The following is a 14565-nucleotide window of genomic DNA, read 5'->3' as shown; positions in this document are numbered from 1 at the left end:
CCTACTTGGCATGCTTTTGTCAAGGCCTGAAATACTTGCGAGAATAAACAGTGAGCTATTAAGAATTATGTATCATCTGCCCGAGTGAAAAAATTGTGTTAATCCCAAGCCTTTGGTGAGGGAGTATTCATTCATGAGAATGACAGATTAACGTTCGAGGAGGTTATTCTGTGTATTACACAATGTCATTTTAAGAAAGAAAATGAAGAAAAACGTATGAAGTGTCCACCTACAGATACACATCACTGAAGGCAGCCTTTTCTTCAGAAAACGTCATGTAATCAATTTGTGATGTCATGAACAATGGATGATGTGTCGCATGTTTCTCAACATTGAAGCACTCCAACATAATATGGCTTCAGCTGAGAATCATTAAATCCACATCTGCAAATATTGGAAAGCTATTACACGTGATCATTCTACCCTAATGAGTAATTTATACCATGGGCCCCTAGCAAGGAGTTGCTATCCACAGGATAACATCACATTTTGAAACCTCACTGACCAGCACTCTTACTCTCTCATGATGGTCACACAGAAGCAGTATACAACAGAGGTTAGTATGAATACCCCACAAAGAAGGGACCATCTTGGTATCCTCAACATGATCAATCTAATATCAGGCCTCACCACTTTATTCTCGGGCAGCAGGCAGTGAAAGCTTTGTTGGTCAACCTGTGTGTTTCCATATCAACACATTTATTTGTAAAACGTTTCTTTGATCTGCCAGGATAACATCACATTTTGAAACCTCACTGACCAGCACTCTTACTCTCTCATGATGGTCACACAGAAGCAGTATACAACAGAGGTTAGTATGAATACCCCACAAAGAAGGGACCATCTTGGTATCCTCAACATGATCAATCTAATATCAGGCCTCACCACTTTATTCTCGGGCAGCAGGCAGTGAAAGCTTTGTTGGTCAACCTGTGTGTTTCCATATCAACACATTTATTTGTAAAACGTTTCTTTGATCTGCCATTCTCAGAGCAGATGCTGATGTCTAAAGAATCATTTTACATCAATATTAATGCCACTCATTGCACACCTAATGGCAATAATCTACCATATTCAAATACCCAAATTACATTTTAGACTAGTTTTAGTTATAGATAGAACCAAACCAATTATATTGACCCTCAAAATGATCATGGCATTTATCATAATGCCCGATGAATTGTTACACTACAATGTTATCAAAGATAACATATATCTTATAACAACAGAAACCCACTGATCATAGTGTAGTAGAAGTAACGGGATGTAGACCTTGAACCAGTATCGTTGGTTTCAAATTGGCCGTCAGCATGTCTAGATGGTATAAATACTTCCCATACAAAGCTGATTCTGTTGGTGGTTTGGGTAGATAGAGAAAACTGGCTGCTGTTCGACTGGAATTGGCAATTATAAGTTCATTCATTGCTTTCACAAAATCATCTGGTGCTTCGTAATAATCCTGCATGTGTGAGCCGTCATAGTCTAGTTCTATGTATGGACTCCGCATGTAGGGCTGAAGATGATCCCAGGATATCACCTGAATCTTGGCAATGATCCGAAGCTGGCGTAAGAACATGTCTAGTTTTTGCTCCTTCTGAATTGTGTTGTCAGTTTGTGCATTCACCATGAGGAACACCCGTAGAGTGGTCTTAGATTTCCAGCGGGGCACCATGTTAAGAATACAGGCCAGTTGAAGGAGGAAGAGGCAGGTGTTGTCGAAGTAGCTGGCAGTCTCCGGACGGAACAAGTTCACCGGCCACACATCAACATACGATTCCAGATCAGATTCAAGGATTTCCATTTTATTCATCTGGTTAAAATGGCGACAAAGACAGAGGTTCTTTCCCAGTTTGATGCAGTCCTTTATCATGTTGACATATTCTGTCTCCGATAATATATTTCTTGGACTTGACCCATCACGAGGTCCACCGAAGTAGCCTTCAATTTGATTAAAACTTCCAACTTCCACGTTTCCAAAGAATCTTCTCCGACGAACTTTTGTTTTAAGTAATGTATCTTGGGGTTCAGAGGAATCATAAAAGCCCAGACAGACAGTGTTTGGTTTCATTCCGCCAAGTCCAGATACTCGGACAAGATGCTGCAGCCCTTCTCGAACACTATTGGCAAGTGTGAGCTCTGCAAATGCCTTTATCTTGAGATGATCAATGAGACTAAGCCAATGAGACTGGGAGTCAAGGATGGGGTCAGTGGGGTAATCCTCCAGCCGGCCAACCTTCACATGGCCGATGACATACAGCCCACTCTTCTTAATGTCGTTGATGAAGTCCATGAGTTCACAGCACTGTCTTGGGTTGGCCACCATGAGCAGAATCTGTGGCCTCCAGTACTTGACGTGTGCCTTGCGCGAGTCCAGCATGAGGAGGTACTTGCGGACCTGATGGAAGATGAGTGCCTGGCTGATGGAGCCCCAGGAGGTGGGCAGGGAGCGGAAGTGCAGCAGGATGACCAGCATCAGCATGATGACCAGTGCGATGGACGTGTAGATGGGGCTGATGAGGAAGCACATGACCATGCAGCCCACCAGACCCAGGCCACACGTGTACCAGGTGAAGTAGCGGAAAGTAGGTCTGTGGACAGAGAACACCTACATGTAAGGCTGCAGTCATAGGCAATTGGGTGAAGGGAAGCTTCTGGTGTTAATGTTGCTCAAAACTTCATGAGCACATGACTATTGGGCTGGGTAAGGGGGGAACATTTAAGTGAGTATAAGACCTTGAACACTGCAGATAGCAATAACCAAGCTGCATCACAGTGACCTGTAGGCCAGGCAAACCAGTGGTTGTCAGCATCATAGTGACCTGTAGGCCAGGCAAACCAGTGGTTGTCAGCATCACAGTGACCTGTAGGCCAGGCAAACCAGTGGTTGTCAGCATCACAGTGACCTGTAGGCCAGGCAAACCAGTGGTTGTCAGCATCACAGTGACCTGTAGGCCAGGCAAACCAGTGGTTGTCAGCATCAGCACCGATCCAGGCTGTACCCTATGACACACAAACAACCCGGTCAATCCACAGGTCTTCATTTATCGGCTCTGTGACCAGTTTTCAGTAAAAGAATGGCCATCCCAGGGGTAGGCAGTAAAGTCCTAAAGTGATAATTAACATAACAAAATATGCACATTCTCAACTGTCTCTAGTCTTCAAAACACATGAAACATTGATGGTTTTCTGAACTAGAACTTAAAAAGTATGGAATCACATTCAGGTGATGTTGGTTCCTACCTGAAGTTGGGTGCAGACGCCAATTCGAGAGCCAGGCAGGCAAGATTAGTGGCAGCGTATGACATAAGGAAGAACACTGAGGTTACCGGGGCAATAGCATTCAGGGAGCCAATCAACAAGATGCACTGGAATAAGAACACTACATGTTATTTAGAATAGCTTATATATTATCAATGCAAGAAATATCTATTAACAAGATGAAATTGAACCCATCATCATATTCCATGAAAACGTTTAATCCGTGATGTCTTTAAGTGTGAACGTACCTGAACCAAGACCCATGAGATGATGACAGCCATGAAAGGGTTACCTCCCTTGGTGGTTATTGTTGCTGGCTTCAGGAAAATCCCTGGACAAATATATCATATTTTTCATTAGGGTTAAGCAATACTGGAAGCAGTGTCAATACATCTGACAAAAATTCCCCCAAAGGAATCAAATATTTCACATTTCATGCCCTTCTACTTATAACTAATGTCATGGTCTTGTAAAGGTGACTTGTATATGACTGACAACAAGACTAATATAGAAGAGGCTTTAACGTTAAGTTAACGATTCAATTAAAATACCTCTGAATTTATTAAACTAAGATTTTTTAAACAGAATCCTAATTTTTAGGACAATAATGATTCTTCCCAATTTTCCTGCCAAGTCCACTGAGTTTGAAATCAAAGACATATCCCTCATAGTATTAGTATGATCATTTTGTGTTAGCCTGAAGAACTTGTGACAAAATTCAAGAATTATTCAATCTTACACAGCAAAAAATTCTGTAGTGTAACTTACAAAACAGCTGATCCACTCCAAGGGCCTCCAATATACGAGAAGCACCTATAAGGTTTCCAAGGGCCGCAGACAGAGTGGCAGCGAAAATTCCAACCACTACAAATGGTGGCCATCCATTGATTTGTTGCAGGAACACGTAGTCATTTTTCAGAAGGAACCTTGGGGAAAGTTGGCAATCGTGGTGAAAATGTCCTTCACAAAATATGTCATAAAACACTGAAATATTTGACATTTTGTTATCATGGTTATTTTATTCACTCCTGAATTTTTGTTAATGTAAAATGACTTTAGTACAATAGAAAGTTCTCCTACTGAATGTGATGCGAGAGTTACCTGTACTAACAAGGATGGTGTCAAGACAGCATTAGGGCACTCACCTGGAGCAGGATCCGCCGATGAGGATGGAGAGTATCATGTAGGCGATGAAGGTGAAGCCCACAGCTGACAGCGTCCCCTTTGGGATGGATTTACTGGGATCCTTCAGCTCTCCTGAAGTGAGGAATACACTGGTATAGAGGGGGCACAATAGTCACCACCGTCACTCTCCACATTAACTAACTTGGGCATATATCACAGCACTGTAATAAACCTTACACTGCAATCAGGGCCTCTAGAAACATCATCAACAAAAGCAGCCTCAAACAACAGTATGTCACATACATTGAATGCCATTAATAATGTGTTTCAACAAACCAGATTGTACACTAACATAAGTTATCCATAAGCCAAACAGGAACCATCACATTTCCCTGATTTCCGGATTCCATTGATAACACAGATGATGGTCCATAGTGAAGCACCACTGACCAGGTTTTTATTGGCTTGTACGTAAAGCATTTCACTGATGGGGAAGACAAGGGAGGGACTAGTAATTTGTAACCTCTGGGAACTAATTTGGTTATCAAGCTATGCATAATTGATATTAGATACAGAAATAAACACATTACGAAATATACTTCTTGTTGAATTATTTCTTAAATATGACAAATGGATTATGAAAAGCATCACTTCAATATTGATAAAGGTTGAAACCGTGCAACAACAATTTTAACTGAAACAATTTGTGCCAATGCACATCAAAGTAATAAAACTAGGTATGGGATAAACACTGGATGTAACGGCACGCTGTCCCAGAAACCATTAACATGTATATTTATAATGCCCCATATTAACACACTAAAGCATGCTACATTATTACTCTAGTCAAGGTTCAGTGTGCACTCAATTTTCATTCTAAGCTCTCCCCGTGGAGATAACAACCTGGCCACGTTAACAGTGACATCCCGCCAGGTACTCGTTCACTACTGCGTGAACAGAGGCATAATTCAACAAAGTCACTTGCCTAGGGAGACACAACATGTGTTACATGTCTGTCAGTGCACTCAGGAGTCAATCTGCCCACGCAGACACTCTTCCAACTACACTCTAAGACCAACATGACTTAACTACAGCTGCTCTGTGGCCTGGGTGCAGTACATGAGACCATGTGCCATCTTGACGGACAATAAACTACATCCTAACAATAAATCAGTGTTTTCACTCATAACTGCCACTGCTAATAAGGAGTGGAACAACCATGTGTTGAAGTGTTTTGCTGACAAATCTGTCCAGTCGTATGACCCTGTATCAACAGCTGCTGCAATCAATAACCACCTGACTGGGTCAGGCCACAGAGAAACAGTGCCACAGCTGGCACTGAACACATGCAGGATGCAACCACAGCCATCTACAGACAAGCCTCATGTCAGGTCTATATATTAATGGAATGATGCTTTTTTCAACCCAAAGTTGTACAGGGATTGATGAGGGCAAGAATATGATACAGGTAATTAAAAACATAATTATGGAAAATAGGCCATCTCTTTGTTTTCTTTGTATCAGATCTGTTTATTTTTTACAAAAATAAAAATAAAATCTATAACAAGCTTTTTGAGGAGTAAACTGTGTTAGTTGGAATATTCTTGTTGAAGAGTAGAAGACAATTTCCTCCTTTAGGCTTTCTAGTGAGTGAGGTTGGTTCACTGCTGTGAACTGTACATAAGTTGTGTCACGGGAGGAAAGCCCTAACTGATGCAGGTCGTAAATATTTACCTCTTTTGTGAAACCATCGCGCACGGATACGGTGCTAACCAACCTTGAAACATATTCAGGGTGAATCAGGATTCAAACTCACAAACTAAGGTTTTTGGTGCGCCCAAGAGAGGTAACTCTGCACAGCAAATAATACTATTTCCCACTCAAGATGTTGGGTAAAAAACAGAACCCAGAAACAGAAAATAAAACAGCAGTATAATTGCTTCATTTTGCTGTAATCTAGTGTTGTCCAGATAATCCAACCTGTTGCCTGGCTACAAAATAAATGCTTGTCTTGTGGTTATGACTAACAGCTTAATGCTTGCCTGCATAGGTCTGGTAGACACAGGTGTTTGCAATTAATAGCTGACAATTGACATGCCTCGCTAACATAATTCCGAGGAATGTGTAATCCAGTATTGTTCATGACAATTTAAGGTGAGGTGAGGTGAGGTGAAATGAGGTGAGGTGAGATGAAATGGGGTTTAACGTCTCACATTCAAGATAATTGCACTTATAGCGCAATGTGCATGCATGTGTGCTTGTGTTTGTGGCTACTTGTACTAGGCCGGACTAATGCTGAGCAGTCCTTGAATTAGCGCCTTATTGCCGAACGCCAGGCAGGGTAACAACAAGTACCATCGTTTTAACATCTTTTTGTACGACGTGGCCAGGGATTGAATCCACGACCTTCCGCTCTCCAGGAGGATACTTTACCACTAGACCATGGAGGCGGTCTGCCAATTTAAGAACAGTATGAACAGTGATAAATGCATTAACCAATATTTATTAATGAGCCATTCTTTGAAAGTGTGAGAATCAACAGTATTTCAAAACTGGAATCCACTTGGAAATTGTCAGGGATGCCCCTCTACATTTCCCTTGGGTTGAAACAGTGTAGTTCCAGCAATGATACCTTCAATTTCTTTATACAACCAATGTTAAATGTTGTGAAAGTGACAAATAGCATAAAATTTGCTCCAGGGTTTTACATGTCTGATTTCTAACCTGGTTAACTGACTCACCGGACATGTTGGCTCCATTGAGGATGCCTGTGACGCTGCTGAAGAGGATGGCAAACACAGTAGCGAATTGCATGTTGTCCCCAGTGTTGTAATCCACGGTGTAGTTGGCTGTAAGACGGGCATAGAGGCAAAGTAGAAACATTGTACATGCAAACATAAATATGTCCTGTTTTCCTAAGAGGTTCAGTATTACAGATCAGTACAGCCAAGTCTTGTTAAGTACACTGGATAACTAGAAAAAGGGGATAACCTTTGTTAGATCTGGAGCTAATCTTTCATTTGATACCTGATGACTAGGACAGATTAATTTTTCAGACAATCTCATTAACGGTAAAAATCAGATCTTTTACTCTGACATGATAGATAAGAGGACATTTTCATAGGATGTCCCATGCCTATCCTTTAACACACCCTGGACAGTTGTTTATTTCCCCTGGTAAGACTGTGAACTCACCAAAGAGGTTTTCCCTGAATGTTGCTGCGTTCAGCCCTGTGTAGTTGCCTGTGATGTTGGCCTGGTCCTCTGACATGTTGGTGTACACCACCTTGTTGGTGAAGGGGATCCGGACATCGATCTGATGGTTGAGGGCGAAGATACTGATGACGACTGACAGCAGACATATCACCACAATCTGAAGACAAACACAAAGAATAAAGGTGTGGAATGTGGTGATACACTTAGGTGGGTGGTTAGTTTGCTGTTCAACAGCCCACTCAGCAATAATCCAGCAATGTGATGGCGGTCTTTAAGTAATAGCGTCTGGACAAGACAATGCAGTGACAGACATCGGCATCACAATTGGGATACGTTGACATGCATCAACCAAGTCAGCGAGTCTGAGCACCCCAACCCCAGTCGCCTCTATCTTATGACAAGTATAGTCGCCTTTTACAACAAGCATGGGTTGCTGAAGACCTATTCAACCCCAGATCTCCACAGGTGCGATACACTGAGGGCCATGCATAAATGTGTTTGTGAGTATATGAAGAATGTGTGATGATGATTTGACAAGAGGTATATTGGTGTTGCCACATTGTTCTCCTCACACACACCCTGCCGGTAACTGTCATATGTAAAATTCAGATTCAAAATCAGATGAAAACTGAATATCACATATGAGTCCACAATTAAATAAACGGAACCCATACAAATTTAAAACATCCCGACATGAGATCTATCTGACACTGGCCTACAGGCAGGCGCTTATTTCAAACAGTGATGACATCTCATGACAGTTTGCTGACGGATGAAGGAGGAGTGCTTTCTCACCTAAGTTTCAAATTGTTTTCCACTGTGAGAAAGGCAGGAGCTACTCACCAAAAGAATGAAAGCCGAGGTCCTGGCAAACATGGCCCCCCCAACCAGGCAGACGAGGAGGCAGACGATGGAGACGATGGTGGCGTACAGGTACTTCCACCAGGCGTTGTCATCCGGCAGCCCAGAACTGTCATCCCCGATCAGGGACCCTGGTACACACAGTGGGTCAAGTGTAGGATAAACTCTACTAAGTAGCAACAATGTCATCGTCTCTGCTGGTATCAATACAAACACTTAACAAAATGACATGTGGTCATACTGAAGTAATGGTTAGATTTTATCACCTTTTTGCAAAAGTATGTATCAGTGATTCCAGGGGCATTCCTATCTAACAGTCATGTGGGCCAGTAGCAAATGAAAATACCGGTCCTGGCTAAAATGTACTGGTCCCTAGATCGCTTATAAAAGTTTTAAGACTGTACGAAACCTGTTTTTGAACAGCCATATTGATAGTGATTTGTTGTGTTATAACGTGACGTGTTACATCAAAGCTACCGACTTGACAGTACACACTGTACACCTGTCAGAACAGTCCGTCATCACTCTGATGTTTGGTGCATGTGTCGTAATGAAAAGGAAGAGTAAAATAGTGTGTACACTATAACTTGACAAACATTTATACCTTGCAAATAGGTTCAAAGTTTCATAAACTTCTTGAGTTTTAATGCCGACCTGCAAGAATTATGTCAAGAACTGTGCACAAAAAACAAGGCTGTTCACACAACGAAAGCACCAAACCAATCAGGTGTCCAAAAACAGGTGACGTCATTCAAGTGCAGTGGAAGTGCAGTACAGACGAGGCAATGGAGATCACGCCTTTTATGAAGGATTTGTTTTCTAGCGGAATATATGTGAATTCTACTATTGAAAACATCACCTACCAGTATGAACACAGCAATTGAGTGTCCACTGTTCTAAAATAGGGTATGCAGGATGATACAAAAACATTGATTCAGACATTTCGTTTTATATTTTGGAAGAGTTGACATGCAACAACAAGGGTATTAGAGTTATAGTGTTCAGGTAATCTTTGATTGAGGCGGTTTTGACAAGCACTATGAATACGGACTGTTTTGAAGGTTAGGCCACGTTCAGCTGATACACGGCTGACTGGAACAGTGATGGCTATGGCTGCTAAAATACCGGTAGTGAAGTCTGGAGTTGTATTAAACCTTGCAGTACCAAGCCCAGTGACAGTAGTTTTGAAACTACCCCGGTACCCAAATCTTGGTTTGCACAGTCACCACTGACTATCTCTGTGACGTTATTATCTTGTCAACCAAACACAGGTAATGTCTTATGACCCGTCATTTTAATATAATGTCAATTATGCATTTGGAAAATCTCCCTTCTTTACGACAGCGCATATGAAGTTAGTGACATATGTTGAAGAAACAAAGGTCACACAAGGAGTTCAAATCAAAACGTCACTATCGCAGTCACTATCAAGTATCATTTATTTTAGTACTGGCAGATATTGTGCGCTATTTTCAGAATATAGAAAATTGGCATGCCAGCTTTTGAAAGAATGATTTAATGTTTACAGCTATTCACAGGATCTGATATGCATTTTTCAAAGGAAATTTCTAACGGACCCTCAGTTTTACCAGTCTGAGGCATACTTTAGCGGTCAATTAACGGTAAATACCGGAGGACGGAAACACTGTAAATTGTACTGTTATTGCAGAAATTGACCCTGTCAGCCAAACAAAAGGCTCCTTTCAATTGACAAAAAGTACCTTGCCAAATTACAGTTTTCTATAATGAAAACAACTGAGGTGAGAACATTTCATTATAATCCTACAGTGAATTCTTACAAAGCGGTACCTTTTCTGTCACAGCAAATTATGAAAATTATTCAGATGCAACAGAAGTACTGATAATCCTGTCATTACATTATTTCTGGTACAGATGACACAAGTTTCACTTGAGCCTTACCTACATCCTGTACATTCAAACCTTGTTCACAACTTCCTGGTGTGACCATCACATCATTAACATGGTTAACCCCTGGATACACAGTTATTTTTCTGATACACATTAATATAGATTCAGAAAACTGAACATTGTACTAGAATTGCGTCTGTGTAAAATCTCAATTATGCTTTGCTTACATTTCAAAACAAGTACAGTTTTCCAAGGCACAGCATTGATTTTCACGCCTTCATGTCACCTGACTTCACCTAGACAATGTGTATTAGTGACAAAGACCATTTGTCATTTGATTTTAGAATGTATGAGGACTTCGGGGATGTACATGTATGTTGATGAATGTTGAGAGTGAAATATATGTAATGTAATATGCATCACATAACCGGCATACATGAAACGTGATAATGTAAACAGTATCCAATATGGTGGAAAGTTCACTCCAGCATTCGTGTTTGCATATTTTCCAAAAACATTCTAACCATTCTAGGACTATATAAGAGAAGAAACAGACACCCATGATCACTTACATGCTATTTTCATAATTAATTCTCAGAGTACATTTTTCAATATTTAGATTTCAAGACATACATGAAATAACAGTGTGAATGGTGATTTAGTAATATGTAAAAAATGGCAAGATTTACAATTTATTTAAGTTTCAGCTCATTTTCAGCATGTTCAGTAGTTTTGTTTTGCCTGAAAGACAGCGGATGATATCACAGAATTCAAAATAGTGGGCGTATTTTAAATGTTATTCGTCTTGAAAGTGGGGGTTGAGGAGAGACATATATGTCCCTGTGGCATCCAGGGTTTAAAAACTAACGAGGAAGGATGCTTGCGCCTTAGTAGTCTCAGTTTAGGATCAAGACGTGAACTTACCTCCTGGGCCAAAGTTCTGGAGTATTCCTTCCACAAAACCACTGATGTAGAGAGCACATGCCATCACATTGGCTACAAAGAATAGAAATCCAATACTTCCCCCAAACTCGGGGCCCAGGGCTCGACTTATCATGTCTGGAACAGGGTCAAGGCTTCAACAGAAACAATATCACACATGTACACCTGACTCGGGTTCTGAGGTGCTACTGTCACCAATAGTACACCTGTACGACAGCAGTCACAAAGCAATGGAGTCTGCACCAGACAAACCATGGAATGATATAATTATTCTGGGAAACAATCTGCACCATTGGAGTATGAGGACATGCAATCGAGTCCAACCACCCAATCCACTAATCACATGTACGACAAGCTTATGTTGCTGGTGACCTAGTCTAATCCGGAATCTCCACTGGGTCTTAACATCAAAATCCAAAATTATCTATAAAATAACTAAATTAGTACTGAGAAACGTTCCATTTTGATCATGTACATTCTAAATTTTCTCACTTCTAAGCTTTCCTGATCACTTCATACAATTCAGTGCTATAGCACAAAATCAAACTTAGTTCTTGTATGAAATAAACAGGTGTATATTGATAACAGTGGAACATAATTTTTCACAAATTTCGACACACGTTTCCTCTTTAACTGATTCTCATTTACAAAATTTAACAAACGTTTAAGTCAATGTTTTGAAACAAAATGGACTGATGATAATCCTATAAACCATGCATATCAAATGCTTTCTATCAACTCCAGGTACATTTTCTTTCTCATACAAATTGCCAGCTACCAACAATCTAACTATAAATGTTAACTGAATTTAATTAACCAATCATACTTAATTCCAACTGGACAACAAATTGACCAATTAGTAGAAAGGATACAATAAGCTCCTCCCCCTTCCACTGCACCATTGGTGGAGATAGCACATATAGACAGCACGGTCAGCACCAGGATCATGTAGGCCAGTATCAATTGGGCAATTGTCTCAAGGATGCCTGCTTGTCCAACCACAAAACCTGAAACAGTTAATACCAACATAAACACATTGAACAACAACACTTTATCATATTATTTGTATTGAGTATGTTTCTCGGGAGTATAAAGGAAATCAGATAAAAATGTCCCCAACTGTGACAATTGTGAAACAATTTGGTGAGGACACTAGCTAACCTAGCAGGATCAGTTTCCATATCTGTGCTTGTAGATCTCTGCGGGTTGGGGTCTTTTCCCCATTACAAAACACTGGGATTTGGCCAAAACTTGTACGAATTGTTACCTTGTTTCATTTTGTCGATGTGTGCACATCTGACTGCATTTCGTAAGTTATGCCACTGTCTAAAAACAGGTTTCAGTTGGGACTATACTGATTGTTGTCACTGTCCGACTGACTAATCATGGACCTTCTGACATAATACATATTTATGTGCACATTTCAGGACAACTTGCAATGTTTATTACCGTTTGTAAGACATGAGGACAGTTTGTTTTACAACAAAAAATAAGAATGACATTATATGATAAAGAGGTTATCACATTTGTGTATCACTCGCATGATAACCTCTATGTACACCTAGTAGTTATGCTGGGGCACAACAGCAACTCAGGGGTTTATCTACACCTGCCTAGAGGTCCAATTTCGGCACCATGTCCGCAGCAAATGTGGTAAGAATTCCCAAATTGACTTACAAATTTCCCAATTCCTCAGATTTAAAAAAATAAATAATAATAATATAAAAAAATCCAATTTTGAAAAGTATCACAATATTTTCCACTTTGCCTGCCTAGGGCACTTATCTAAGTTAAGAAATCAAATTTGGAATTTTTTTAGCATTAATAAAAGTACCATAAACCTTGAACTCAAAATAAAAATGGTAGACAAGACTTTAACTTGTCCTAGATACTATTGTGATAGTATATGAGTATCGTTATCTTCCCACAATGCCAAATTCTCTGCTTCATTTGACGAGATGCGAAAACCTAAAATATCCACTATTTCCAAGAATGCCAAGTTTTTGTGTGCTGCTGTAGCCATGATGTTAGGCAGACTGATATAAAGTTATACATGTTTTCAGAACACACAAGGTACATTTTGACAAGAATGTATGGTAAAATAGCTTATCGTTAACTTTGGTTTTGGCTATCTGAACTATTGACTTCCTGGTGCATTGTCAAAGGTGCTACAACTACAAGGACAACCGTTAGTTAAATCAATACCGATAGTAACACTCCTAACCAACACCATGAACAGCAAAGTTAAACATCCTTGACATCTGTGACAAGTATTGCATAGTTCTAACCTGTGACTGGGACACAAAAAGCTGGACCCAAGAAATGCCCATGTCAAAAGTCCATAAGTCAAATACACAAAATTGGTGGACGAAGCAAAACAACAAATCAGTGCAATACTGTACGTGATTAGATAACTACCGGTACATACGATCTGGCCAATGAACGTCACAATGGCTGAGTCACCATAGCTCTTGACAGTTTACCCTATGATATACAGAAAGTATGATGGAAAGACATGTGGTCCTCAGGATTTCAATTACAATTTTTGCTAGCTGTGCATTGTTTATTAAATCAATACTGTAAGTATTGGTATTTCTATTGTCTCAAATGTCCCACTACTTAAACAAGCCATCTGTCAAAATGAAATTATATTGTTCCATGATCGGTGACTCTGCTACCATGTCTAACGCCATTTCTAATAGTCAGGCCTACCTAGCATGCCCTGGTTCTGTAATTACATACAAATAACCATGGAAAGCTACCTGTAAACATGGTAAATAAACGGAAATTGAAATATACTCTCAGATGTTAGACCGAAACTGTTATAATTCACAGGAAAATATTGAACACACTAAAACATAACACCCAGCACACTGCACACATTCAAGAAAGTCCTGTATTTGTGAGTCGGACTGTGATTCACCGGATGAAATCTGCCATATGTGATACAGACATGTTTCCACCGCTTCCCATCTGGCTGTTGTGGTATTGACTCACATGACACATAAAAACTTGGGGATTGTGATGTTTTTATTTAAAGATATTTTCAAGTCCCAATGGAATTAGATATTTAACAAACACAACAGAGCACATCACCAAAGAGGCTTGAGGAGCAGCTCATATACTTTCAATACCATATGTGTACTGAACATTCTCATTGAATTGTGTCTGGATCTTAACATGCTACCTCCAATGCTACAAACACTGACACATTACACTGCATATACAGTAAATGATGGAAATAACAAACTGTGTTTTGGTCCCAGCCATTTGCTGTATATATGATCATAAACT

At 40.2% G+C, this 14565-nt stretch overlaps 1 protein-coding gene across 2 annotated transcripts in view; it reads right to left on the bottom strand.

The window, feature by feature from the left end:
* Nucleotides 1-733: 733 nt before the first annotated feature.
* The window catches only part of LOC139470759 (solute carrier family 12 member 9-like), a 36790-nt gene continuing 22958 nt past the window's right edge, over nucleotides 734-14565 (bottom strand). For both annotated transcript variants that reach the window (XM_071253045.1, XM_071253044.1), the window contains exons 2-11: nucleotides 12144-12278; nucleotides 11254-11388; nucleotides 8443-8591; nucleotides 7579-7756; nucleotides 7125-7232; nucleotides 4404-4515; nucleotides 4027-4184; nucleotides 3507-3589; nucleotides 3241-3365; nucleotides 734-2588 (exon numbers count right to left, since the gene is read on the bottom strand). In XM_071253045.1, the coding sequence (XP_071109146.1) occupies nucleotides 1241-2588; nucleotides 3241-3365; nucleotides 3507-3589; nucleotides 4027-4184; nucleotides 4404-4515; nucleotides 7125-7232; nucleotides 7579-7756; nucleotides 8443-8591; nucleotides 11254-11388; nucleotides 12144-12278 (2531 nt within the window). In that variant the 3' untranslated portion in view covers nucleotides 734-1240. The remainder of the gene's footprint in view (nucleotides 2589-3240; nucleotides 3366-3506; nucleotides 3590-4026; nucleotides 4185-4403; nucleotides 4516-7124; nucleotides 7233-7578; nucleotides 7757-8442; nucleotides 8592-11253; nucleotides 11389-12143; nucleotides 12279-14565) is intronic.

The sequence above is a fragment of the Haliotis cracherodii genome, unplaced genomic scaffold (assembly GCF_022045235.1).
Source record: "Haliotis cracherodii isolate W230 unplaced genomic scaffold, xgHalCrac1.p SCAF_21, whole genome shotgun sequence".
In the NCBI taxonomy this organism is placed as follows: Eukaryota; Metazoa; Mollusca; class Gastropoda; order Lepetellida; family Haliotidae; genus Haliotis; species Haliotis cracherodii.
Note: the sequence above shows the minus strand (reverse complement) of the source record. Positions and strands in the feature narration are given on the sequence as shown.